This window comes from Phocoena sinus, chromosome 12, assembly GCF_008692025.1.
Source record: "Phocoena sinus isolate mPhoSin1 chromosome 12, mPhoSin1.pri, whole genome shotgun sequence".
NCBI lineage: Eukaryota > Metazoa > Chordata > Mammalia > Artiodactyla > Phocoenidae > Phocoena > Phocoena sinus.
In genome coordinates this window covers 5424191-5451293 of record NC_045774.1, presented here as the reverse complement: position 1 = coordinate 5451293, position 27103 = coordinate 5424191, and the positions used below count along the sequence as shown (strand labels likewise).

General features: G+C 36.9%; 1 protein-coding gene across 1 annotated transcript in view; it reads left to right on the top strand.

Moving 5' to 3' along the window:
* PACRG (parkin coregulated) overlaps positions 1 to 27103 on the top strand; it is a 530295-nt gene that overhangs the window by 289744 nt on the left and 213448 nt on the right. The window contains exon 3 of the mRNA XM_032650624.1: positions 5528 to 5699. Within this exon, the coding sequence (XP_032506515.1) occupies positions 5528 to 5699 (172 nt within the window). The remainder of the gene's footprint in view (positions 1 to 5527; positions 5700 to 27103) is intronic.

Genomic DNA, 27103 nt, shown 5'->3' with positions numbered 1-27103 from the left:
TCCTTTGTATTCCTGCAGGGTCAGTTGTTAATTCTCCTTTTTCATTTCTAATTCTGTTGATTTGAGTCTTCTCCCTTTTTTTCTTGATGAGTCTGGCTAATGGTTTTTCAATTTTGTTTATCTTCTCAAAGAACCAGCTTTTAGTTTTATTGATCTTTGCTATTGTTTCCTTCATTCCTTTTTCATTTACTTCTGATCTGATCTTTATGATTTCTTTCCTTCTGCTAAGTTTGAGGGTTTTTTTGCTCTTCTTTCTCTAATTGCTTTAGGTATAAGGTTAGGTTGTTTATTCGAGATTTTTCTTGTTTCTTGAGTTAGGATTTTATTGATATAAACTTCCCCCTTAGAACTGCTTTTGCTGCATCCCATAGGTTTTGTGTCATTGAGTTTTCATTGTCATTTGTTTCTAGGTATTTTTTGATTTCCTCTTTGATTTCTTCAGTGAACTCTTGGTTATTTAGTAGTGTATTGTTTAGCCTACATGTGTTGGAATTTTTAGTTTTTTTCTTGTAATTGATATCTAGTCTCATAGCATTGTGGTCTGAAGAGATACTTGATACGATTTCAATTTTCTTAAATTTACTTGATTTGTGACCCAAGATATGATCTATTCTAGAGAATGTTCCATGAGCACTAGAGAAGAAAGTGTATTGTGTGGTTTTTGGATGGAATATCCTATAAATAGCAATTAGGCCCATCTGGTCTAATGTGTCATTTAAAGCTTGTGTTTCCTTATTTATTTTCTTTTTGGATGATCTGTCCATTGGTGAAAAGTCCCCTACTATGAGTGTGTTACTGTCGATTTCCCCTTTTATGGCTGTTAGCATTTGCCTTATGTATTTAGGTGCTCTTTGTTGGGTGCATAAATATTTACAATTGTTATATCTTCTTCTTGGATCGATCCCTTGATCATTATGTAGTGGCCTTCTTTGTCTCTTGCAATAGTCTTTATTTTAAAGTCTATTTTGTCAGATATGACAATTGCTACTCCAGCTTTCTTTTGATTTCCATTTACATGGAATATCTTTTTCCGTCCTCTTACTTTCAACCTGTATGTGTCCCTAGGTCTGAACTGGGTCTCTTGTAGACAGCATATGTATATGGGTCCATTCAGCCAGTCTGTGTCGTTTGGTTGGAGCATTTAATCCATTTACATTTAAGGTAGTTATCGATATGTATGTTCCTATTACCATTTTCTTAATTGTTCTGGGTTTGTTATTGTAGGTCTTTTCCTTCTCTTGTGTTTCCTGCTTAGAGAAGTTCCATTAGCATTTGTTGTAAAGCTGGTTTGATAGTGCTGAATTCTCTTAGCTTTTGCTCATCTGTAAAGATTTTAATTTCTCTGTCGAATCTGAATCAGATCTTTGCTGGGTAGAGGAATCTTGGTTGTAGGTTTTTCCCTTTCATCGCTTTAAATGTGTCCTGCCACTCCCTTCTAACTTGCAGAGTTTCTGCTGAAAGATCAGCTATTAACCTTATGGAGATTTCCTTGTATGTTATTTGTTGCTTTTCCCTTACTGCTTTTAATATTTTTTCATTGTATTTAATTTCTGATAGTTTGATTAATATGTGTCTTGGCATGTTTCTCCTTGGTTTTATCCTGTATGGGACTCTTTGTGCTTCCTGGACTTGATTAACTATTTCCTTTCCCATGTTAGGGAAGTTTTCAACTATAATCTCTTCAAATATTTTCTCAGACCCTTTTTCTTCTGTCCTCTTCTGGAACCCCTATATTTCGAATGTTTGTGTGTTTAATGTTGTCCCAGAGGCTCTGAGACTGTCCTCAGTTCTTTTCATTATTCTGCTCTGCAGTAGTCATTTCCACTATTTTATCTTCCGGATCACTTATCTGTTCTTCTCCATCAGTTATTCTGCTATCGATTCCTTCTAGAGAATTTTTAATTTCATTTATTGTGTTGTTTATCATTGTTTGTTTGCTCTTTAGGTCTACTACGTCCTTGTTAAACATTTCTTGTATTTTCTCCATTCTATTTCCAAAATTTTGGATCATCTTTACTATCATTACTCTGAATTCTTTTTCAGGTAGACTGTCTATTTCCTCTTCATTTGTTTGGTCTGGTGCGTTTTTACATTGCTCCTTCATCTGCTGCATATTTCTGTCTTCCCATTTTGCTTAATTTACTGTGTTTGGGGTCTCCTTTTCGCAGGCTGCAGGTTTGTAGTTCCCGTTGTTTTTGGTGTCTGCCTCCCTTGGGTAAGGTTGTTTTAGGGGCTTGTGTAGGCTTCCTAGTGGAGGGGACTGGTGCCTGTTTTCTGGTGGGTGGGGCTGGATCTTGTCTTTCTGGTGGGCAGGGCTGCGTCCGTTGGTGTTTTAGGGTGTCTGTGAACTTAGTATGATTTTAGGCAGCCTCACTGCTAATGGATCAGGTTGTGTTCCTGTGTTGCTAGTTGTTTGTCATGGGACGTCCAGCCCTGGAGCCTGCTGCCCTTTGGGTGGAGCCGGGTGTTAGCATTGAGACAGAGATCTCTGGAGCGCTCTCACCGATTGATATTACATGGGGCCTGGAGATCTCTGGTGGTCCAATGTCCTGAACTTGGCTCTCCCACCTCAGAGGCTCAGGCCTGAGACCCGGCTGGAGCACCAACATCCTGTCAGCCACACGGCCACGCTTCAAGCTAATTCCTACTCCAGTCCCAGTGACCCAGCCCAAATGGTAAAACTGTTTGCAAATCTCTGGGATCAGGTATCTTGGATGTTCCTTGTCCTGCACGCAGCACTGCAGTAAGCAATAGTCTCCCTCCAGAGTGTGACAACCAGACATGGCCCGCGGAAGGGGTACCCGCTCCCTCCAGCCTTCTCACGGCTTTGCTTCTGGTGCTCCACCTAAAAAAGATATTCTTAAACATAATGTCAGAGGAAGGAAGAAAGTAAAATATAGAGAAAGATAAAGTAGACAAAACAGTGATAGCAATATTAGAGTTAGATTAGACTAAGACAGACTGCATTAATAATGATAAAGAGGATAAAGACAGGAGGATAAAGGGACCAGTTTACAAGGAGATTACAATAATGCTGAACCCTGATGTGCCTCACAACATAGCCTGATAAGTACTATCATGTCCTGCAGCCAGACAGCTTGGGCTTGAATCCAGCTCTAGCACTAACTAGCTGCAAACCTTAGGCAAGTTATTAAACCTCTCTGTGCCTCCGTTTACTTATACTGAAAATTGGGATGCCAGTAATACCTACCTCTTAGAACTGTTATGAGGATTAAGTGAACTAATACACATAAGTATTTACAGTAGTGTCTGGTATCATAAACTTGGCTCTTTTTTGTTGCTGTTGTTGATGTTGGAATTGTTGCCCCAAATCATACCAAAAAACCAACAAAATTCCAAAGAAAAATTGGCATGTCAGTAATCTTAGTAGGAGATTTTTAACTTAGATTTTTAACTAAGATACATATGTTTTAAAATATTTGAGAACACTGTGAGATAGCTCCAATAAAATATTTAAACAGGCTTTATCTTTCAAATCATCAGACACAAAAATGTAAAGAAAACAATCCACATAACAAAAATACAAAGTTGAAAGGAAAAAGTAAATGAAAAATGAAATTCAGAGACCAAAAAAATAAGATGACAGAAGTTAACTAGACATAGCCATAAATGTGAATGCTTAATATATTAAAATACAAAGTCTTAGATCATATTAAAGTAGAAAATTTAATGATTTTCTACTTTATAAGAGACATATGTAAAACTGTGACAATGGGCTTAAAAATTTAGCAAAATATCAAAAGTACAAGTCAAAATATAGTACAGATGACACTTTTATTATGAAGTTAAGTTACAAGGTAAAATTATAGGTAACAACATTGTATAATACTTTTGGAGCTGAATGATGTAACGATATATTTTTAATTGTGCAAAATAATGTTCTAAAATGTTCTCAAATACACAACAATCCTTGAGAAGGTTGGTATTAAATATATACTTCATAAACTTTTACTATGAATAAAGCAACTTTTACAACTATCGAAGGAATATAAAGTAAAACGTATCTGTACATACCTCCATTTAGGATTCATTTTCCAAGCTCCACTTCCCAAAGGGCATGAATATTCGAATCTGAGTGCTTACTTCCTTAGTTGGCTGGGTAGTTCATGAGCAGTCTGGAGACAGACCTCCTGCTTGGAGAATTGTAAGACATTTGATTCACCCGGACTTATAGTAAGCACTCAGAAATGTGGTTGGGTTGTTATCAGTTACTCACACCCAGGCCCAGGCAGGCATATGGCTAGAAACTCCAGAATGCTAGGAGACAACTGGAGGGTATGAAAACCTCCTAATGTAAAAAGGTTTCTCTGAGGTCTTGGTGGGCTCCTCACTTAATTATATATATATATATATATATATATATATATATATATATATATATATATATATATATATATAGTGATAATTGGAAGCTGGGTACCTTCATAAGGACATGAAAATCAGGGAAATTTGCACCTCTTACTGGGAACACTGCATCCTTTGCTCTGTAGGTGTGTTATATCCACAGTCTGTCTGTTGGCCTCTTTCCATCCATCACCATCACTCCTGTCACCTTGCGGGTAGAAAGTCAGGTCATGGATACTCTAGATAGTAGAGGACCCAGGCTAGAGCAAATCTACATGTGAACAGCTGCCAAAGTGCCATCTCTTTGCTCTGTTCTGGAAATTTTGTTCCTATTCCTTATAGTGCTTGATACTATTGCAAAGATCTGGACAAAAGGTCATGCAAGCATTATTGCGAGTGATGTATATAGAAGTGGAAAAGTGGTATATCTCTGGTCCCAGAAGAAGCAGAGGAAAAGTGGTATGTCTCTGGCCCCAGAAGAAGCAGAGGAGAGTTTGGGATATTTTAATTCTGAGGGGTCCATGGTCTGTTTAGGTTCAGCTCAGTGTGTGTCTTCCCCATTTTTTCCTGATGGCACCAACATTCTACCTGACATGCAGGCTCCAGGAGACATCCATGGAATCATATTTTACCCCTTACTCTCATATTTGCCAGGTCCTGAAGAGACATATCTCACAAGAATATATTAATGTGCAATACCTATTACATTTTTGTTAGAAATTCAGATGTTAATCTCCTTTCAACTGTTTCTTTCCCATTTTATTCTTTTATATATATATATATATATATATATATATATATATATATATATATTTTAGCATACATACCATGGACTTTTTGAATCCCTTTTCAGTGTTACCTTTGTGCCAAATGGTAAAAATTTAACCTAAGAACCCCCCCCAAAAAAGTACTAAAATGCTCTCAATGTAGATTATTAATGATTTTAATCTGTTAATATTTAAAGGTCAATGATTTTAACCTCATTACTACTAGATTAAAGATGTGACAACATACTTCAGGTTGTTACGTGAGTTGACTAATAAAGTCTTCCTGAAGTTCTGAAGAACTTGCTTCTCCTACGTTAGTGACAGCTTCACAGTTGGCCCAGCCATGCTTTGCCTCATTTTTGTTTTCACATAGCATTTTTTCTCTCTCCTTTCAGGTAGAAATTGAGAAACTGGATTACCATCATTATCTGCCTCTGTTTTTTGATGGGCTCTGTGAAATGACATTTCCCTATGAATTTTTTGCTCGGCAAGGAATCCACGACATGCTGGAACATGGGGGGAACAAGATTCTTCCTGTCATTCCACAGCTCATTATCCCGATAAAAAGTAAGTGAACAGGTAAAAAAGCATCACTCACTCTACATGGTGCCACTTTTTGACAACTTGCTAATTAAGCAATAAAACACAACAGACTGAGGCTATCCCCAGGTTTTGCAGTAATTTTTATAAATTGACTTATGGGACCAAACATCCCAAATCTCCTAATATATCCCATCATTGATACTGCGGTGCAGCTTAGCGACATAAATAAACTAAATTGCATGGGGTTTACACTAACTTAAAATGTTTCATAGTAAAGACATAAGCATTAACATTAGTACATTCAGAAGTAAAGTGTATAATATACAATACAAACACAATTATATTTAGTAACTTTTATGCGGCAGAATTCATAATTTTAAGAAAAAAAATCTGGAATGGAGAAAAGATCAATGTTATTAAATACTTGAACTTTTTTGTCTACAGTGGATTATCTGGGGCGGGGGGGGGGGGGGTCTCTCAAGTAATCCTGTCACTGGCTTTATCTGTTTGTCTATAAAATGAGATTGTGCTTCCTTTTTGTGGCCAATTTATTCTGGCCTGAGTCCCTACAGACTAGTTGGCTAAGAGCACCCCTTTAAAAGTGTTTCTGAGAAAAACAAATACTGTATGCTAGCACATATACATGGAATCTAAAAAACAAACAAAACTGGTTCTGAAGAACCTAGGGGCAGGACAGGAATAAAGACGCAGGTGTAGAGAATGGACTTGAGGACATGGGCAGGGGGAAGGGTAAGCTGGGATGAAGTGAGAGAGTGGCATGGACATATATACACTACTAAATGTAAAATAGATAGCTAGTGGGAAGCAGCCGCATAGCACAGGGAGATCAGCTCGGTGCTTTGTGACCACCTAGAGGGGTAGGATAGGGAGGGTGGGAGGGAGACGCAAGAGGGAGGAGATACGAGGGTATATGTATATGTATAGCTGATTCACTTTGTTATAAAGAAGAAACTAACAAAAATAAATAAATAAGTAAATCCAGGAGAGAGGAAGAATTGAGGTGAAGGACAGATGAAGATGTATGGCAAAATGTTGATAACTGTTAAAGTTGGGTGATGGGTATGTGGGTTCATCATTCTCTTTACTTTTGTATATGTATTTGAAAATTCTCATATTAACAGGTTTTAAGAAAAAAATAAAAGTGTTTTATGAGATTTTCATTGTCCAGTGCAATGGCATCTCATGGCCCCCAGACAAGACCCTTAGCCACTTCCAGTCCAGTCTCCTCACCTAGCTGCCATCCTGCTGACAGCCCTTGAAATAGAGCCACCCTACAGTGACAAGATTCCAGGAGGGGGTTCCGGCCTCTTCTCAAGTCCACATGGCCAGGACTGGCCCCCTCTGCTATCTCCTTAAGCCCCCAGACTCTGCCTGCACCAGAGTTGCCGACCTGCACTGTTGCTGCTGCTTCAGCTTTTGTCACTGCTGGTGATTGAAAAGCAGAGGTTGGTACCTCTGAGCAGGTCATGGGCAGAGGAAATCCCACCCTTTCCCAGCCAGAGCCGCCCCAGGCATTTTACCCACTGGTTCGGGGCCCAAACACCCCATGGCTTCAGAGGAATGAGCAGGTCCCTGCTTCCCCACCCCGAGTTCCACTCACTCCCAACTCCAGGATGGACCGCTGCCCAGGATGATTGACGGTACACCTGCCTAGTCTCCTAGGATACAGGGGAACCCCATCCTCACTGTCTCAGAGGTAGTGTTGCCATATGGTTTGGCCAAAACAAGAACAAAATAGTTCAACATTGGGTCATTTTCCACAGTCTGGATTACTTAATCTGATCAGTGGTCCCTAGTTTATTGATTCGAATTAAGTGTCATTAGAGTTCTAGAATTTTGGCAGTTCTTCCGTCACTATGTAAATTGAGTCAACTTTAAAATTTGCTCTCATGTCTTTGAGATTTCTGTAAGAGATATGTAACTGACCGCTTCCAATTTCCACCAAGACATAGAAAGTGAAACCAAACAAGAGGACAGTGATACCTGCTGTGAAAAGCAATGTGGAAAGAAAAAGGACTCTTCAAAAGCGACTTTATTAAAAACCAATTTTCCTTTCCCTTCATGCATCAGCTGAGTGAAGGGCTAATCTTCAAAGGCCTTCAGGAAGGATATATAATACTGAGTTATATTAAAACCTTTTCCAAATGTGATTTATTCTTCCTAACAAGTCATAATTTTTGAATATGTTAAATTCTAGTAAAAATGCTACATTTTCTAAAGATGATGCACAAGTTTTATCGATAAACAAAAAAGGCCAGAACATTCTCCCCGGGAACTATCTGGAGAGCACAGTATCCTTTTCTCCAGCACCCATCCGAACAGCAGCAATACCGGAAGTCTGTTCTTTTCTTTACAATAAACTGTTCATTTTGGGATCCCTGCCTTCTCAGGAGTCTCTCCCTCATAGCCCCACTGAAAACACTGAAGGGCAGAAAGAGAACTTCTAAGAAATATTTTGATTATACCACTTACAATTAAAACAGTCCAAATTAGAGTATTGTAGGCCAAGTTGGATTGATTTTCAATTTTATTTGATTTAAGTATTTTGAAGATACTTAAATGAGTTAAGAGAGAAGTGTTGTGTTCTAAGGACACATCCTAGAGGTCATTTGCTGATGAGTGAAAACATTAAGAACTCAGTAAACATGATCTGTCAGGGAATAGTAACTATGTATGAATTTGATCATTTACAGTTCCAGAAGCAATGAGAGTTTCTCTTGGTAGATATCCTAGTTTGCCTTCCTGGGCTTCTGCTATTATATACTGATCCTGAATCTTCTAACTCAGCTTGCTTCTTCTCACTCTGTCTACATCGCTGAAAGCCAAACTTTACTCAGCAAAGAATAGTGATTAACTATGCAAGGTAATGGGCGGTTCCAGCACAGTGTGAAAAGTATTACATACGTAAACTGCATTTTTCAGGTGGAATTCTGGAAGGAAGCTAGTTGATCCAGAAGCGGACTGATACACATAATTGGCATAACATATAACAGCTGTGTGTACCTTATTTTCAAAAGGTACTATTAGTAAAATTTTGGCTCATTCCAGGGGCAAAAGTTAACCTCACCATCACCAGCTAGCAGTTCTTTAACATCTTTTCTTGAATTCTAATTCATCGATAATTAATATCTCTGAAGGCAAAGCAAAATATATAAACTCCCTGTGGAACTGTGAATGGGATTACCTGCCTATCTATTTCTGGAATCTGGGGTTTATTTCAACTAAATGGAAGGTTGATAATACTGGAATGAGAAATGGACACATTCAGTGGTTCTACGATTTCTAACATAAAAAGAGATAAGAAGACCCTTTACTCTCTGCTTCTCTCCTTGGCTCAAGACCCCAAGTGGGGTCATCGAGTAATAACGGGAACAGTGCACATTTAACACATTGTTCCATTTCTGTTGCTTTATGGCATCACTACAGGTCCTCCTCTTCCTCTCCCACTTTCTTATTTACACCTTCTTGAGTTATTCTGGGTCAGAAACTACAAAAGAATCCCGGTATGAAGTAGTCAGCGTTGGCAATGAAGTATTGATTGCTGAGAGCAACAGCAAAACGTTGTAGGTGAGGATGAGATGAGAGGGACCATGTGAGCAATCCAAACTGTGGATTTTAGACTTCTGTCCGGTGAGACATCCAGTGAGGAGAACACAGATCTATCAAAATCCAGCAGAGCAATCCCAGGAAGAAGTCACTGGAAGCTTTGCCTATCGAAAGCAGAAGGGGATTCCCATAGCAGCCGGGAGGATAGGAGGTGCCAAGAGCAACCTGTAGACTCTGGGTTTAGCGCTCTCCCTCCTCCATAAAAGCGAGAACAATAACAATAACCCAGCCACACGGGGCCATTCAAAGCAAGTTGCTACACGCGGGAGAAAATATCATGAATAGTCAGAAGAAAACTGTACCTCAACAACGTTTGGCATAGGATCCAGAAGAAACTTGTAGAAACGTGTTTGACATCCTCAGCATTCAGGAAGATACAGCCTCTATGAAACAGAAGCGGAAAGTTACAAGAGGAGACCAGATTCACATGAAAATAAGCCAGTACTGACTGAGAAAAGGGAAACTAAAAATGTCAGAGTAGGATTAATGTCCCCCCAGAGGCACAGAGGACAATCAACTGCACAACCTGGAATTGTAAATGTAGCCCATCTCCCTCAGAAAAGACAAGAATAAAAAAGAAGGTGAGGAAGGACTATAAAATGGAGAACATAGGACACAAGCAGGAGCTAAAAGTTATAGGGACTCCCAAGAGGAATCATCAAAACAACAGGAATAGAAATGGTAATGGCAGAAGGAATTGAAAGAAATTTTCAGACATGAAAAATATCCCTTATTTTGCAGGTAGAAAATGCTCATTACAAGGAAAAACATCTGGACAGGGAAAAAAGTGGTACACACCAAGAAATAAAAATAACTGGGGCTAAGACACTTTTTGTAAGAGTAAATTCCAGACAGCAATGAGAATTGGAGGAGAATCACCGTATGCACATTTCATCCCTGTCATATGAGTAGCAAGACATGACGTAATAAACTGAATGAAAATTGGTTTAAAAAAAGAAGAAGGAAGGAGGAGAAGAAAGAGAAGGAGGAGAAGGAGAAGAAAAAGACTCACAGACCCAGTGAGCATAATGCCCACCTGCCCTTCGTACAAAGGGTTACTGTGGATGTGCTCCAACTCTCAGAGAGTAAGGCCAAGATAAGAACCCCAAAATGAGGATGTCGTAGTTTGAAAAGCAAGTTGCATTAAGAGCCACTAAATCTAGAGTTAAGTGTAAATAGTTGATGGAAAAGAGTTTCAAAACTGCAAGAAATGTCAAAGGATCATTTTGCAGTAATGTGGCAAAAGTAATTCCGAGAAATTGGATATAAACCTTCAAAGTCAACGGAGAAGATAAAAGTATTTAAAACAGAGTCTATATATTAAAAGAATGAAACTGAATAGGCAGCAAGGAAGTGCTGAGCCAAAAGCTCAAAATAAGGTGAAAATGTGAAATCAAATATATCAACTATGAAAATTAACTTTCAAATTGGTTTGTGAAAAACAAAATCTGAATATAAACTCTCTCTCTATATATAAAAACAAAATAATACTTAAACATTTAAAAAATAAAAGCTATATTGGGGAAAATGAACAAAAAGAAGGCAGGAGTAGTTATTCAATTTTAGAAAAGTAGAATTTAATGAAAAGAAGTTTTATGTGTGTAAAGAGGATCAATTTATATTGATAAAAATGTCCACAATAAAGATGTTATTGTCATGACCCTTTGCGCAGTGCAAACCATGACATCATGTTTTAGAACAACAATCAGCTGCTATACTGATATTTTTTGCCTCTAGAAGAAGAGTAAACCTCTTGATTGAGAGACAATAAGATGCTGGTCCTTCCTCCACTGCCTGACCTTGGGGCCTCAAATCTACATATAGTCTTTACCAACCCAAGGGGACAGCCTGCTGTCTAAAGCACCAATTCCCAAACTTCACTGTGCACACAAATCATCTCCAGACCCCAGTAAAATGTAGGTTCCACATCAGTAGATATGAAGTGACCTGAGATGCTGCATTTCTAAGAAACCCCCAGTTAATGCTGCTGCTGCAAGGTCAGGACAAGGGTGACCAGGCCAAGATTAGGCTGGGTCTCCTCAGACCCTCCCACAAGATCCTGGGCATGAGAGCAAGGTGGGGAATGAGCTGGTGGAAAATAGATGAATGATCATTTCTCTTACATGTAATAAACCCAGAGACATTGCTTCATTCATAATGTGACTAATTAGAGAAATGTAAGGTTCAGTTTTTAGGCCTTAAAAGTAACCATTAATAGATTAAAATAGGTGGTATATCAGATGAAGTACTAGGGAAAGAGAACTGAAACACTGTCAATAAGGAAACAATGTTAAAAAAAAAAAGACAAGGGAGATTGCAAAAAAAAAAAAGAAAACGAGATGACAAAAGGAAAACTAAATTATCTGTGATGATCACAAATAAATGGGAGAAATAATCACTAATCACAAGAAAAAAGCTTTGGTGTGGAAACTTCTTTGAGAGGTTGTTCCCACTGATTGTTCCCAACAATATGGTTCTGATGAGAGCTGCCAGTCACCGAGAAATGGTCAGAATCTGGCTCTCTTACCCAAACTTGCCTTCTTTCCCACTCCACCCTTCCAATATAGTTATATACAGTTTTGGATAAATCAATAATGAGTTTTTACACTATTGTGATGACATAAATACTGTTCACTGCAAATCACACAATTACTATGATTGCATTTCTTTCTTAGGCAACTTGTTTTTCTTAGCATTGAAAATTGCCTCTCATTTTGTTTGCTTGTTTCGTATATACTTACTATTTCTTTTCAAATATTTCAGGATCTAGCAAATGAATATTATTTTCCAGATGTTCAGAGCATTGGACAACTCATCAATTTTCTTTCTTTTCCTGGAGATACCCCTTGCACCCTCCCTCTTTCTGCTACTTCTCCTTACTCCTCTTTCATGTTTGACCTCTTTTTTTTCCTTTGCTGTTTGTCCTATTTTCCTCATTTTTAAAGTGCACATCTTCCAGTAGTTTCTTGTAAGTACATGAAAGGTATATTTTTCGGGCCTTGCTTATCTGAAAATTCTACCATCACACTGTATTAGTTTGGCTCCACAGAAAATCATTTTCATCCAGAATTTTGAGGTCATGTCTCTGCTGCCTCCCAGGTTCTTACATTGCTTAGAAAATCTTGATGCCACTTGAGTTTCCAGCCATTTGCCTGTGGCTTGTTTCCCCCAGTTTCTGAAAACTTTCTCGTTCTTCTCTTTATCGCTGGTAATATGAAATTTCATGTTGATATGCTTTGATGTGGCTGTGTTTTCATTCATTGTCCTGGAAAATTTCAATTTAGAGACATATGTCTTCCAGCACTAGAAACTTTTCATGCATTATTCCTTTAATAATGTTCTCCCTCTATTTTCTCTAACTTCTCTGTCTGTAATTCCTGCTACTAATATATTGCACCCTGTGGGCTGTTTCTCGAATTTCTTATCCTTTTGCTCATATCATCCAACTCTGTCTTAGTTCTACTTCCTGGGAAATTTCCTTGACATTATATTCCAAAAATATGATTGAATAATTTGTTAATTATCATAATTTTATTTTAATCTCATTGTTCTTTTAAAATAGTATTTTGTTCCCTTCTTTTATGAACACATTATGCTCATTCTCTTATCTCTCCATGAATATTTACTATAGATTTGTAGGATTTGGGTGTTTGTGTATTTGCTTTTTGCTTTCTGACTCATTATATCTTTCCTTCCCTCATTCAGTAACAATTACCTTCCTCTTTACTAGATTTTAAGACTTTCCCAATCCTGTATATAGATCAACAGGATAGTGTACTAGTTGTGAGCATAGACTATGGAATCAGACTGCTCACCTTCTAATCCTGGCTGCACTGTTTAGTTGCCACGTGATCTGAGGCAAGTTGCTTTACTCCATGTTACACTGTTGCCTGATCTATAAAATGAGAATAATATTATGCATTTATAATTTCTCTCTAATTTATTGTCAGCCAGTGGTTTCTGTATTTTATGTTTAGTATTTTTTAAAAGTCTCACCTTGTTTCTATTCAACTTTGTGGTTTATAAATTTTTTATTTTTTTATTGAAGTATAGTTGATTTGCAATATTGTATTAGTTTCAGGTGTACAACATAATGATTCAATATTTTTATAGATTATACTCTATTTCAAGTTGTTATAAAAGATTGGCTATACTCCCTGTGCTGTACATTATATCCTTGTAGCCTATTTATTTTATACATAGTAGTTTGTACCTCTTAATCCAATACCTTTTTCTCGCCCCTCCCCCTTCACTCTCCCCATTGGTAGCCACTAGTTTGTCCTCTATATCTGTGAGTCTGTTTCTGTTTTGTTACATTCATTCTTTTGTTTTATTTTTTAGATTCCATGTATAAGTGATAACATACAGTATGTTTTTGCTGGCTTATTTCACTAAGCATAATACCATCTATGTCCATTCATGTTGTTGCAAATGGCAGAATTTTATTCTTTTTATGGCTGAGTAATATTCCATTCTGTGTGTGTGTGTGTATATATATATACTGTGTGTATATATATTGTATAGACACATGTATATATATATCACATCTTCTTCAAGGCAGTTGGTTTATCTGTTTTCCTTAAGATTTTTGTTTGTTTTGCTTTTGTATCATTTTACATTAAAAGCATACTTTTACTTTTATTTTTATTGTTTCTCTTTTGGTAATCACAGCATGTAAAGCTATGACTTTGCTTCTGTGTGCAATTTTGAATTAATTCTATTTATTTTTATATGTATGTTTCTCCTTGTCACTATATTATAGTTTGTATTTATAGTTTTGATGATTCATTTGAACAAAATAATACATTAAAATTTACAAATATTTAGAGATTTTGTTTTCATGATCATTTTATTTATATTTATTGCTCTGTGGCAAAAGAATGTAGCTTCTCCTCTATTTACATTTTTTTGGAAATTTACTGAGGTTCTTATTAGGCTATAGGAATGCTCAGTTATTGTCATCATGGAGGCTGAAAAGAAAGTGAATCCTGTCTATGATATAGATCTTAATATATATTTATTCTATCATGTTCTTCAAATAATTTATATATTATTTTCTCTTTCATAATTTGTGAGGTCAAAGACAGAAAATTATGCTAAAGTTTTACACTACAAAAGCAAGGAAACCACCATATGTCTTGGAAGCTTTCAGCAGGCTAGGCGCTTTCCTGGAATCATATTATTCAATCCAGCTACTATAATCCTCATTTCACAGGTGACAAAACTGAGGCATGTAAAATTTAAGAAAAACATCCATGTCATACAGTTGCCAAATGGTAGAATCAAGATTTGAATCATATCTGGATCTCCTGAGCTTCTTCTCTTCTTTACAAAATTTAGGGCTGCATCTATCACTGCAAATGACTTTTTTTAGGCACACATAGAATATTTACAAAAATTAACCATATCCTAGGCCATAAAACAAGTCTCAAAAAATACCAAAGCATGGAATTCATACAAAGTATATTGTGCAACTAAGATGCAATTTATGTTAGAAATCAATTTTTTAAAGCAATGACTAAAACATTCCCATATATTTTGGAATTGACATATACGTTTACATACCTCATGGGTCAAATAAGAAATTCTAATGAAATTATGAAGTATTTTAACTGCACAATAATGAAAATATCACATAAATTACATATTAAAAACTTACCAAATATATTACATAAAAATATTACAAAAAATTACATTAAAATATTTATCACATATGACATGTAAAGCAGTGTTTAGAGGAAAATATGTAGCCTTAAACATGGTATCAAAAAGAAAAAAAGGGAAAAATAGTAAATGAAGTATCCATCTCAATAAACGACAGGAAGAACAGTAAAAGAAAGTCAAAGGAAGAATAAATTATTAGTATAAAAGCAAAATAAAATAAAAATAGAGAACAACCATGCAAATGAGAGCATCAAAAACCAAATGTTGTTTGGTTTCTTAATGATTAATAAAATTGATAAACATTTGTAAAAGCTTATAAATAAAAAATGAAAAAAATGAAAGGCAAAAATAACCAATATCAGAAATGGAAAAGGAAATGTTCTACAGACCCTACAGACATTGATAGGATATCTTGATAGGATATTATAAACAACTTTATCCCTAAAACTTTGAAATTTCAATGAAATGGTCAAATTTTCGGAATATATAATGTACAAAATTGACACCAGAGAAATAGAAAATAAGTTAAAGTACAAACAGTAGTATAGCAAGTGAAGAAATTAAGTTAGTAATTAAAATTCCTCATACAGAGATAACTCAAGGCTCACATAGCCTCACTGGTTAGACTTAGGGAAAAAATAATGTAAATCTTGCACAGATTTTCTCAGACAATGAAAATAGAGAATATAGACTGCAACTCATTTTATGGTGCAACATAAACTTGATACCAACAAGGACATTACAAGAAATTACAAGAAGGAATCTTCCAGGACAATCTCATTCATGAATATCAATGAAAAATTTCTGAACAAAATTACTAGCAAACTGAATCCATTGATATATAAAAATGATAATTTCTCATGACAAAGTTCGTTTTATTTCAGGAAGATAAGATTGGCTTAACATTAGAAAAATCAGATAATGCCATTTACATTTGTGTATTAAGGGCTAAAAATCAGGTGATCATCTCAAATGATGGTAAAAAGCATTTGATAAAATTCAACACCCATTTCTATTTTTAAAACAAACTAAGGATAGAAGGGAGTTCTCTTAATATGGTAAAAGGAATTTTTTTCAATCAGAGCAGGCTAGGTTATATTGAAAGAACAGCCAATCTCCAAAATCAAAAGCTTAAAACAATAGTGACTTTAAAAAGTTCTGTTTCTCATATCTGCTACACACCTATTGCAGGTTAATGGGGGAGGTGGGGTGTTCTGTTAACTATAGTTGCTTAGGGGCCAGAATGTATAATCCTACCATGGACATTATGACTAATATATCACAGGGTCTCTGGATTCTGTTATATTCTTTTGAAGAGTGTCAGTTCTAATTCTAATGGATAGTTAACCTGCTAAACACAAACTCTAAACTTTGTCTCCCCTGTGGTGAGCAGGAGGCTAAGTTCTTTCATCTTCAGTTCTTTTACCTTCCAGCCTCTGCTTATCATCTGGGCCTACTGAGATCTCTCTCATGTGTGTAATCCTTAGAGATCAGCTAAGGTAGTTTCCTTGCAGGTTTTTTGTTTACCTCATCTGTGGGTCTCTACCTTCCAGGATCCCCCCCTCTAATTTTTTACATACTCTGCCAGCCCAAAACTCTGTTCTCTGATACCTCAATTAAATATACCTTCTACCTCCTTCTGCCTCAGGACACACACCTTAGTTTTTGGAGGCAAAAAGTTTTCAACTCAAAATCTTACCTAGTACACTTCCATCTTGCAAGGACAGACTCCCATCCAGCTTCTGCCTACTTTCCATTCTTTGGCATGGCGTTCAAGGATTCCCATTAAATATCTGGCTGCAAATTATGTTTCTGACTTAATATCTTACTCTTTCCCCTCATGCACCCAATGCTCTAGCCAAACCGATTGTGCTATAGAACTTGTCTTGCCCTTTTCTATCTTTGCTCTTCGGGGCATACCCATTCCCACACATCCTCAAATGCCTAAACGTTAAGGAAGCTTCAAAACCCACTTCCAATAGGAATTGTCCTGGAGAGCCTCTTCTGATTGCCCTCTCCCTCCCTACCCTCAACTCCAGTCCTCTCCCCACTCTGCCTTCCTATTCCCACAGAACTTTGAATTTTTCTCTCTTACGTCACTTAGAATATAATGTTAGAAAGTGATATGTCCCCACAGCATCTAATGTACTGGCTAGTACACAGTAGATGCATCAAAATATTTGCATAATCTATTTAATCAGGTACATAGCTGCTATCCATACTGAAATTTGTATAGGTGTCGAAAGTGTGAAGCGGCCATTTAGGCTTGCCACTGTACTGCATGTTATATAAAAACTACCTTGTAAGAATCTCTAATATGAAACAGCAAATAAAGCGTATAATGATATAATGCTTTCCACTTATTGGAGAAATTATTTAAGTAGTGAGAGTAATTGTTTATTCATCTACATTCTCTCGTGTGACTCTTTTTGTTTATGAGCAGTAACATACATTTGTGAGATGGTGTACTAGGAGGCAAGGTGACCTGGCTAAAGAATTACAAAAATATCACTGATCTACAAATAGGTCATAAAACAGTGGCCTCATCAGGAGAGCTCTAATGAGTTGAGGTCACCCAGCTATAAAGGACAAACATGCACAGACACAGCTGAAGCAATTTAAACAATACCATTTTCAAAAGCAAAACGGTATTTTTAAAGAACACCCAGTGGAAAAAAATATACCAAGTAAGAATAAAACATGTGAATCTGTATCACGTTACAAAAATTGTTCTGAGAATTCTATTTAATTAGAAGGGAACAAGTCCAATTGAACTGCATTATTCTTTATGATCTAATAATTTTACTTATATCACTTGAAATTTCCCAGGTAAATTATTTTAAAGGTGTTAAAAAGTAATAATTTTTAATTTAAGAAGAAAATATATTATTTGTTCTAAAAATATGGAAAAAATTCGTGTATTACTTAGGATTATTTTGGTTACAAGACAGAAAAAGAAAACTAATTCAAAGCTTCATAAAGAAGTAGGTTTGCTTAATAATTCACATAACTGAACAATGCAGGGTCTCAATTCAGGCTTGATTTAATCTGGTGGCTTGCCAATGTCACTCTTGTTCTGTTTTATGCATGGTCATCTTAAAGCTGGCTCCCTTTTTGGCCTCAGGGTGCTCCAATCCTGGAACTACACGCTTACTAATTTATACCTGTAGAAAAGAACAAGTGCCATTTTCCTTTAATCTCCAGAAAAAATAAAAGTCAGAGGTGCACTGTGATTGTACCACATGTACCAGCTTAGAACTATCGCCAAGGGGGATGGAACACACTGACCCAATTAACCCAGATCATGTAACCTACCCATAGTACAGGTTAGTGGACGTGAAAAGAGGTAGCTTCTCAAAACACAGTGAATTCTATAGCAGAGACGTTTACTGCACACCAAACATCTATCGCCTCCTTAGCATTTCTCAGTTATGCAGTTATGCGGACCATGGGACTAACTCTGCCGACAGGCTGTGAATGGAAGAAACGAGATGTGCGTTCCCTTCAGACGAAGCATTTCAGAGCCGGGGCACAGTCCTCTCTCCTCCTCACCCCCATGTTGACGTGAACTGGGTATCTACTATGAATGAGAAATGGTCCTTTTCTGTGTGAAGCCACTTAGATTTTAGGCTTAGTCTATTACTACAGCAAACTTTACCCCTACTGACCAATTGATATTCCCAAATGAGAATTCATAGCTATTGAGGTCAATGGAATCTGGAATCTTAAAGCTTGAAACATCCATTTTCTGAGGAAGCTTCAGTAGGTGGTGCTAAAGACCATGTTTCTCTGTCCTCTCACGATTAGTGTGGCCACTGGAGAAGCCATGGAGCTGGTTTCTGGGTTCTAGTGCTGGCTCTACCATCTTCTATAAATGAGTCCATCTCCTTGAGTTTGGGAGATTAGTCCTCATCTCCAAAACAAGGGAATTAATACATACCCCAGATAGCTGTTGTGATCAGTAAGGGAGGTCGTGTAGAGATGCCCAGGTCAGGTGATAAGCCGGTTCTTAATAAGTGTCATGTTGAATATGAGCAGTCATAGCCAGGTGGGGCTGTAAAAACCAGCTGCCTGATAGAGGCTGCTTTCTCCTTTCCTCTCTGTCCATTGCTCTCACACTCGATCTGTCAATTGCCTACTGCCTTTAATTCCCTAAAAAAGAAAGCCGTAATATAAAGACTGGTATCCCTCTACATGATGTCCTATACATAAATAATGTGTTAGTGGATGCAAGATGATAGCAATCTGAGGCAGAGACTAGACATTCTCAGAAGTATTTAAACAGTTACCCGGTCACTTGCCAGAGGAAAAATTCCTTCTGGACCTGTGAGGGTGAATAAAAATCAGGCCTATCCCTGTATGAATAGGGAAAAAGACTCAGAGTGATCCAAAATAAAAACAATGAGAATGGAGATTACAGCTGTCCATGCCAGAAAAACACAATAGAATAAAAGAGGGAAAAAGCTAACAATAGCATTATTGCATTTTCAAACTGAGTTCACCACATATTGGCTGTCCCTTTCCCATTCTCAAATAAAGAAGCAAATTCTATCACTCTTCCTGTATAGTGTGGTAATTCAGAACAAGGGCTGTGAAGTCAGACTATCTGGTCAAAATTCTAACTCTGCCACATACCAGCTATCAGACAAGTTAATCACTTTGGGGCTCAATCTATAAAACTGAGGTGAGAATGGCACCCAACTTATGGTTAGTTTAGTGATTAAGTGAGATAATACATTTCAAGCTCTTAGCAGAGGATGTAGTGGGTGATAAATTTTATCATCATTATCATCACCATCATCATCGTTCTCTGTCTGGATTATGACAACAGATTTTGGACACCCAGGCTAAAATCTCCTATTGTTAACTTCCTCCTTCCACATGAGAGCTGCACTCTAGTCAAGGAATAACACTACTGCAGAGTGTTGCTTGCTTTTTCAGAAGATGCCAGGAAACCCAGCTTCATCAGGATGACTTGTTCCCCAAGAGCAAACCACTTAAGCTCAGGTCCCAACAGGTGTCTGTTTTGCTCAAAGTCCACGCTAGAACCTGTGTTCACTGTGCAGCACTCAGCATTCCTCCTGAGCAGGCTCCAAGTCTGGCCCTGTTGTCCACCAGGATTTGGTGGGATGCTGGGAAGAAGTGGGGTCTTACCATATGAGCACAGGCCTTGGGCTCGTGCAAACCAGACCACAGCTGGTCATTAACTAGCTGTGTGGTTTTGGTAAATTAATTATTTCATCTTTCCCAGGGGATTATAAAGCCAACGGCCCAGGCATTATGTAAGGACTGACAGATCATACAGGTAGGAAGTTTAGCACAGTGCCAAATCAAGGTGGTAACAATAGTAAATTATTATTTTTACCTCCTTCGTGTACCTTCATGGCCATGTCTCTACAGACTTCCCAACTTTGGGTCATCAAAAAATCGATAGATTTGGATTTTATAACTTTCATCCAAGTTACAATAAAAATGTTAGATGGAAACTGGACTAGGTCAAGTATGGACCACTGCAGTATTCCAGTAAGGGCTCTGCAGGTCGATACCAAACCACCAAGGCATATTACTGAAATTCAGTTATTTACACAGTAAGGAAAAAAGAAAAAGCCCAACTCTTCAACCATTTCTGTATCTTGCCTACAAGAGAGTTCTTGCCAGATGCCTTGCAATATAGTCTGTTTGTGATCTCTTTTATGAGTAAACTTGTTAGAATGCATGAGGTAAGCCTGGCCTGACATTCCAAAAAGCTCACTCTGGCTCCTAGAAATCACGCTGTTGTCCTAGGAGCTCTCAAATCACTTGCTTAAATAATCAGTCCTAGAATTTTACCAGGTATTGATGTCAAGCTTAGCAGTGAGTAGTTTTTCAAATTCCTTCTTTGGGAAGGAAAGGGCAGCTCCTTTTTGGAAAGTGATGTATTTACCCATCTTCTATTTTGTAGCACAGCTCTCAACTTTCTTGTTTCGTGAAAAGCCTGTGTGTACTGTATCCTTCTTCATAGTCCACTGCTTCTGTTATCTTAAAGCTGGAGCAAACTTAGACACCTTTTCTCAACCAGAGGAAAAAACATAACCGCAATTTTTAGAAGCAGTGCCTGCTTGTCACAGCACATTGTCACTTGGTTTTACTTTGAGAATGGCACCAAGGCTGGCTAACTGCTTCCTTTGCTCATCATTCCATCTGTCACCCAACTCCTTCAAGCTGAACTGAGCCAGTAGTGTAGGGACAGGGGAGCAGGGTGCTCCAAAGAGACAAATCCTCCTCTGCTTTCTGACAAAGCAGAGTACTGATAAGTTTACTCTCAGTTACTCTTAGAGGCTTCAGTATGTATGAGAGCAGAAACAGGCCCAACCTTGGTTGCAACAAGATTGAAGAAGAGTGTGTTGAATGACGTTGTTCTTCAGGTTCCTTTATGTCTAGAAAGTTGTGAGTGCTAAATAGATCATGCTGCTGACTATAATGTTGAGACCATTTTGGTAACTGAATACTGTCATTTATTTAAGCAAATAATATTAACTGTGTATCTATCTTTAAAACTAAGTGTTCAGTGGAAAGAAAGACCAAACACTGTCACTGAATACTAAGCTGCATTCTATGGTCCTAAAGTCAGAATATATTCTTGTCTATCAAAAAACAGAAAAAGTTAACCACTCGTAATAACAAAGCTCTGAGGGAAAAGTCTGAATTTTGCATAAAGATAATTCCTTTCTGTATGAAATGAGAGAAAAATGATGCTTTTTTAATATAACACTCATTGGGGAACAATGGATTGAAGAAAACTGGTAACAATTATGATAGGCTTACTCCATGTACATAATAGCTAAGCTAAGTCTCTGATACTTTAATTGAGAACTTAGGCCACGTCATATTTATTTGTATAGCAATTGAGTTCTGTTTTGGAAGGAGAATAATTTCTACAATTTTGAAACCTAAATTTGGTCTGAAAACATATTTTGAATTCATTATATTCAGAAAACTAAAAATGTGTACGGTTAGTGCCCCTTGACTAGCAAAATTTATGTTCATTTCAGTCTAATTCGACTAACATGATACTGGGTGCAGCAATCTCAATTATTAATTAAATATTTCAACATCAGAAAAAATAATACTTAAAATACTTTAAGACATCTATAATAGGCAAATTCATAGAAACAGAATGTAGATTGTAGGTTACCAAGGGCTCAAGGGGAAGTGAGTGGGGAGGGTTTTTTTAAAGAGGTATAGAGTTTCTGTTTTGTGTGATGGAAAATTTTGGAAATAGTGGTGATAATAGTACAATACAGTGAATGTAACTAATGCCACTGAATTGTACACTTAAAAATGGTTAAATAACATTTTATATTATATATATTTTACACAGTAAATTGAAAAATATATCATTTAAGATACCAAAATGAATAAAAACGATTCAAACACTAGTAAACCTAACAAAAGTATACAGAATCTACTTGAAAAATACTATAAAGCTTTTCCGAGGAGTTTAATAAAAAACAAGAACAGTTGAAGAGATACATGTTCCTAACTGGAAAGATGGCCATTTCCTCCAAATTACTCTCTAAATTTATTGGAAATTTTATCAAAGTGCCAAGCATACTTTTTAACCTGACTAAAGTATTCTAAATTTTCTCTCAAAATGTAAATTGTTGAGAATAATCAAGAAAATATTGAGAAAGAATAAGGAGACAGGGCCAGAATTCTGCTACATTAAAACATATAAATTATAATCATGAACAGTAATATTTTAGGGAAATATGGAAGGTACATTGATTTTTTTAAAAAATCAGTGTAACAAAAAGGTATTTTTTAATAGAATAAGATCCAGTGTCTATATATGCCAGTGGATAAGATAGTCTCTATTGTATCTGAGCTTATAAATCTCCAGTATTTACTGTGTTTACATTCTATTTTCAAAATGAGAGCAGAGTGAATATACACTTTATAACCTTCTGCTTTACTCACCTGTATCTTATAAACATTTTCCTATTTTAAAAATATTTTCTATTATATGACTTTAATAGCTATAATTTTCCATTGTATAGGTATACCAGATTTTACTTAAATAAGCCAGTGTTTGAGGGAACATTTAGATGGTTTCTAATTATAAGTAATACTATTGATACATCCTATCCTATAACTCTTTCTGCACAGCTGCATACTTCCTTTGACTAAATGCCCAGAAGTAAAATTGCTGGGTCAAGTGTTGCATGCATGTTGCTATAGAACGATTGTGATGGTTTACAATATGGTACCTAGGAGAGTGCCTCTTTTCCCAGACCTGTTTCCATACTGAGTATTAAATTTTCAAAAACTTTTTGTTAATATGATATTCAAAATTATAGAGTAGTGTTTCATTTCATTTGATTATCAGTGAAGTTGAAAACTCTACAATAGAACTTGTTCACTTGTATTTATTAATTTGTGTATTGTCTATTTATATTATATGCCCATTTTTTAAATTAGCAGTTTCAGTCTTTTATTGGTTTGTGGTACTATTTGTATGTCAAGGATATTAACATTTATACCATATGTCAAAAATATTTCTTAGAATTTATTGTTTGCTTTTACATTTTGTTTGTTGTATCCAATTTTAAAAGAAGTAGAAATATTTCCATCTATTCCTGATTCCACAGTAGTGAATCATAATCTAATAGTAGAAAATGTTCTCACTTTGCAAAAAATCATAGCAATGATGGAAATTATGCTTGAGAAAATCATACATGTAACTTACAACCATCTAAGATGAATGTTTTACTACTTTGACTTTAAATTATTTTTTCCTTATTCTTCAACAATTTCTATACATCTGGAAGCTCTATCTTGTTGATCGTACTTGAAAGCAGTAAGCAGTACAATAGAAATCTAATTTTCTGAATATAAAGGCTCCCCTGGTTGATCTATAATGTCAGTAGATTTCTCGTGTTAGACCCTTTTCAAAACCTTAAATCTTGAGTTCAGAGTCCTCACTTAAATCTTGACAATTGCTTTCAGGCCCATCAACACAAGAATAAACACATTTCTTCTCTTTCAAGCTATAGAATCATATTCTCTTTATATCTGTTAACATACTTTTTCAAAAGAAAAGAACTTTGTTTCAAAAAAAAAACAACCTCTTTTTTATTTAGTTCTACTGGGACAGTAAGAACAAAAATACTTCCAACTTAATGGTATATCTTAATTCCCCAAGAATGAGGAACAAAAATAGAACTGAGGAACTGAAGTGGAAATGGGCAATATAAAAAAAATCCCTCTAAGATGAAGTTAAGGGGCTTTTCTAGCGCATACCATGGCTCTATTTCACAGCTACTGCAGAAGTTTTAGAGCCAGTCCCTGGTCATTTAGGATGCCTCAGGGTTCCATTTTAGATGTCATTAAGAGTAACAGTTGAAGCATTTTACTTGTCAGTCTTTGTCATTTCAATAACATTTTTCACAATCATGTTAGTTCAATCGGTGTTGCGATGAGATAAAATAATTATTTCTTAATAGCTATTATTACTATCCATGGTGAGAGAGATTATTAATTTATCCCCAGGCAGTCACTTAGCCATATGTACAGGGATAAACCTAATCAACAAAAGTTCGATGTTATTATTACTCATATATATAAAAAGGTTTACTCCTTAATATATTCTATATGGCAAGACTCTTCTCTAACATTGGTAGCAGATGAGCATACCTTAGCCTGTTTTATTGCAAGCTTTGGCATATATACTCTAAAAGAAGGGCACTTGACAAGCCAGCATTCAGTAGGCGCTACAGCACCGCTATCTTTTCTGCAGTCAGCAGATGGGCTCTACGCATGCTCAGATAGCTCTCTCTTCTACTACTTTCAATAGGTTCTCCTACTTGTGACTTTATAGTGTCAACAGAAAGGCTTTCTTGGAAAAAAAAAAAACCCACAAAATGGAATGAAATTATATACACTCAATTTTATTTATTTTAATATATAAAAAATTAAAACAACAAACTCACGTAATTCTGTTTCGATGTCTCATCTTTCCTGGCTAAGCAGTTTATAAAACATTTAGCTGGATGTGGCTGTGAGTCCTTTTTAAGGAGTGGGGTGGGATAGAGGGACGAATAGTAAGAAAAGACAGAAACCCAGGATTTTACACATCTGATTCTATTTGGCTGATAAGACAAGACAGGACCTAGGGATCTTTTAGCTTGGGGAAAAGTACTATGCCTCACTCTCCTTTTATGTACATCTACACATACTCACATCCTTCTTCCCACCATTTCTAAATGATCCCAAGGAAAACACATACACAATGACAAAAGCGTTTGGAAGACTGCTTCTTTGCTGTCTTGGGCTTTGTTCTCACATTGCTAAGTAGAATTTTATCCCTATGAGCTGGAGTAGACCTTATAAAAGAAGTCCTTTATCCAAGAGGGGGCAATCTAGCATGCTGTTCCCTCTCCTTCATCCTAATAACATCTACCCGTCCCTTAGGTCCTTACCTGTGTCTGGGAGCCTTCCCTGCTTTGTACGCTGGGCTGGATGCCTTTTGGATTTGCTGTTTAAATACCATATCCTTCTTATGAAATCTCAACACACTTGTAGTATTTGTTTAATATCTTCTTCCATACTATATTGTAAGCCCCAAGGGGCTGAGTACCATAACTGTCTTGTTCACTTCTATATCTCCAATTCTTAAAACAATAACTGGTGCATAATGCATTCTCAATAAATATTTGGTGAATGAGGATTGAGTAAACTAATATATGTAAAGTGCTCAGTTTAATTCCTGGCAGATAGAGGTGCCCAATACATGTTAGCTACTAGTATATGAACCATCACACAGATCTGTGCAGTACCAAACCCTAAACATGTTGAGCTTCATTGGTAGACGTTTTGAAAGAATGTCCACTGCCCATAATACTCAGAAATGATATTTCTGCAGGCTCCCAGTTCTCTTCTGTTAAACGAAGTTGCGTCAGTAAAGCAGGGATCAATAACCTCTGGCTTCCTAAAAAGACAAAACAATTTTAGCTTGGATAAGACCAAAGACCAGAAGAAAGGACCCCCACTACCACTACAAAACACTCTACCTGACCTTCTCCCTCTCCAACTTTCTGTGGTTCTCTGAAGCTCTGCTCTTGAGCATCTCATTACTACAGCTTTTAGGCTAAATTACAGCATTCTATTTTTAGTTATTTCTCAGAATATATGGTATGGTCTGCAGTGTGTCTAAATGCTGTAATAATGAGCCATCATGCAAATTCCATAGTTCTATTTAACTTGGTTCCTTGTGTTGAAGCTGAGCCTTCTCTATTCATTGTATCTGTGTTTGCTTTCAAACCAAACAGGAATGTAGTCTGAACTGGACCAGAAGTTGTGGGGTTGCCCTGAGGTGTTTTCATACCTCAACCCCCATTTTTTTGCTGGAGGGGATGAAGCTGACCACACTTTAGTTTTAAACACTTCCTAGTGATTCCAAAGAGAATAGCTGTGAAACCACTAAATGATACCTTATATTCTTGTATTTTCAATTGAGAATTTTGTTTGGTTCAAACTTACCTTAAGTGTCACCCTTGTGCCTGGCTAGTTTGTACTTTATTCTGTAGGAAATGGTGTGGGGGAGACTCTGAACTCTCTGAGCAGGTAGAGAGATTATCAAATACGTTCTAAGAAGGTAAATCCAGCAGCAGTGTGAAAAGACAGGTTGAGGGAGCGGAGAAAGACAGAAAGATGGCAGGTGGGTTAGGAAGGTATGGCAGTTCTCCAGTAGAGGAGTTCTAAGGGCCAGAATCAGAGGATAGATGGAGAGGATGGAGCCCCAAGACCAGAGGAGAGGTGGTGAGGATGGAGTCCCAGCACCAGGGGAGAGGTGGTGAGGTTGGAGACCCAGGACCAGAGGAGAGGTGGTGAGGATGGAGACCCAGGACCAGAGGAGTGGAGGTGAGGATGGAGCCCCAGGACCAGGGGAGAGGTGGTGAGGGTGGAGCCCCGGGACTAGAAGGGTAGAGGTGAGGATGGGAGGAGGGCACAAATTCAAGAGCTACTTCAAAAACAGAATAAGATGACTTCGCAACATGAAGAATGCAAGGGATGAGAAACAGATTTTGACCCTGGATACCTGGGAACCTGGTTGTATCAATACTAAATATGGGGTAAATAGGTAAAAGGTAAAGTTT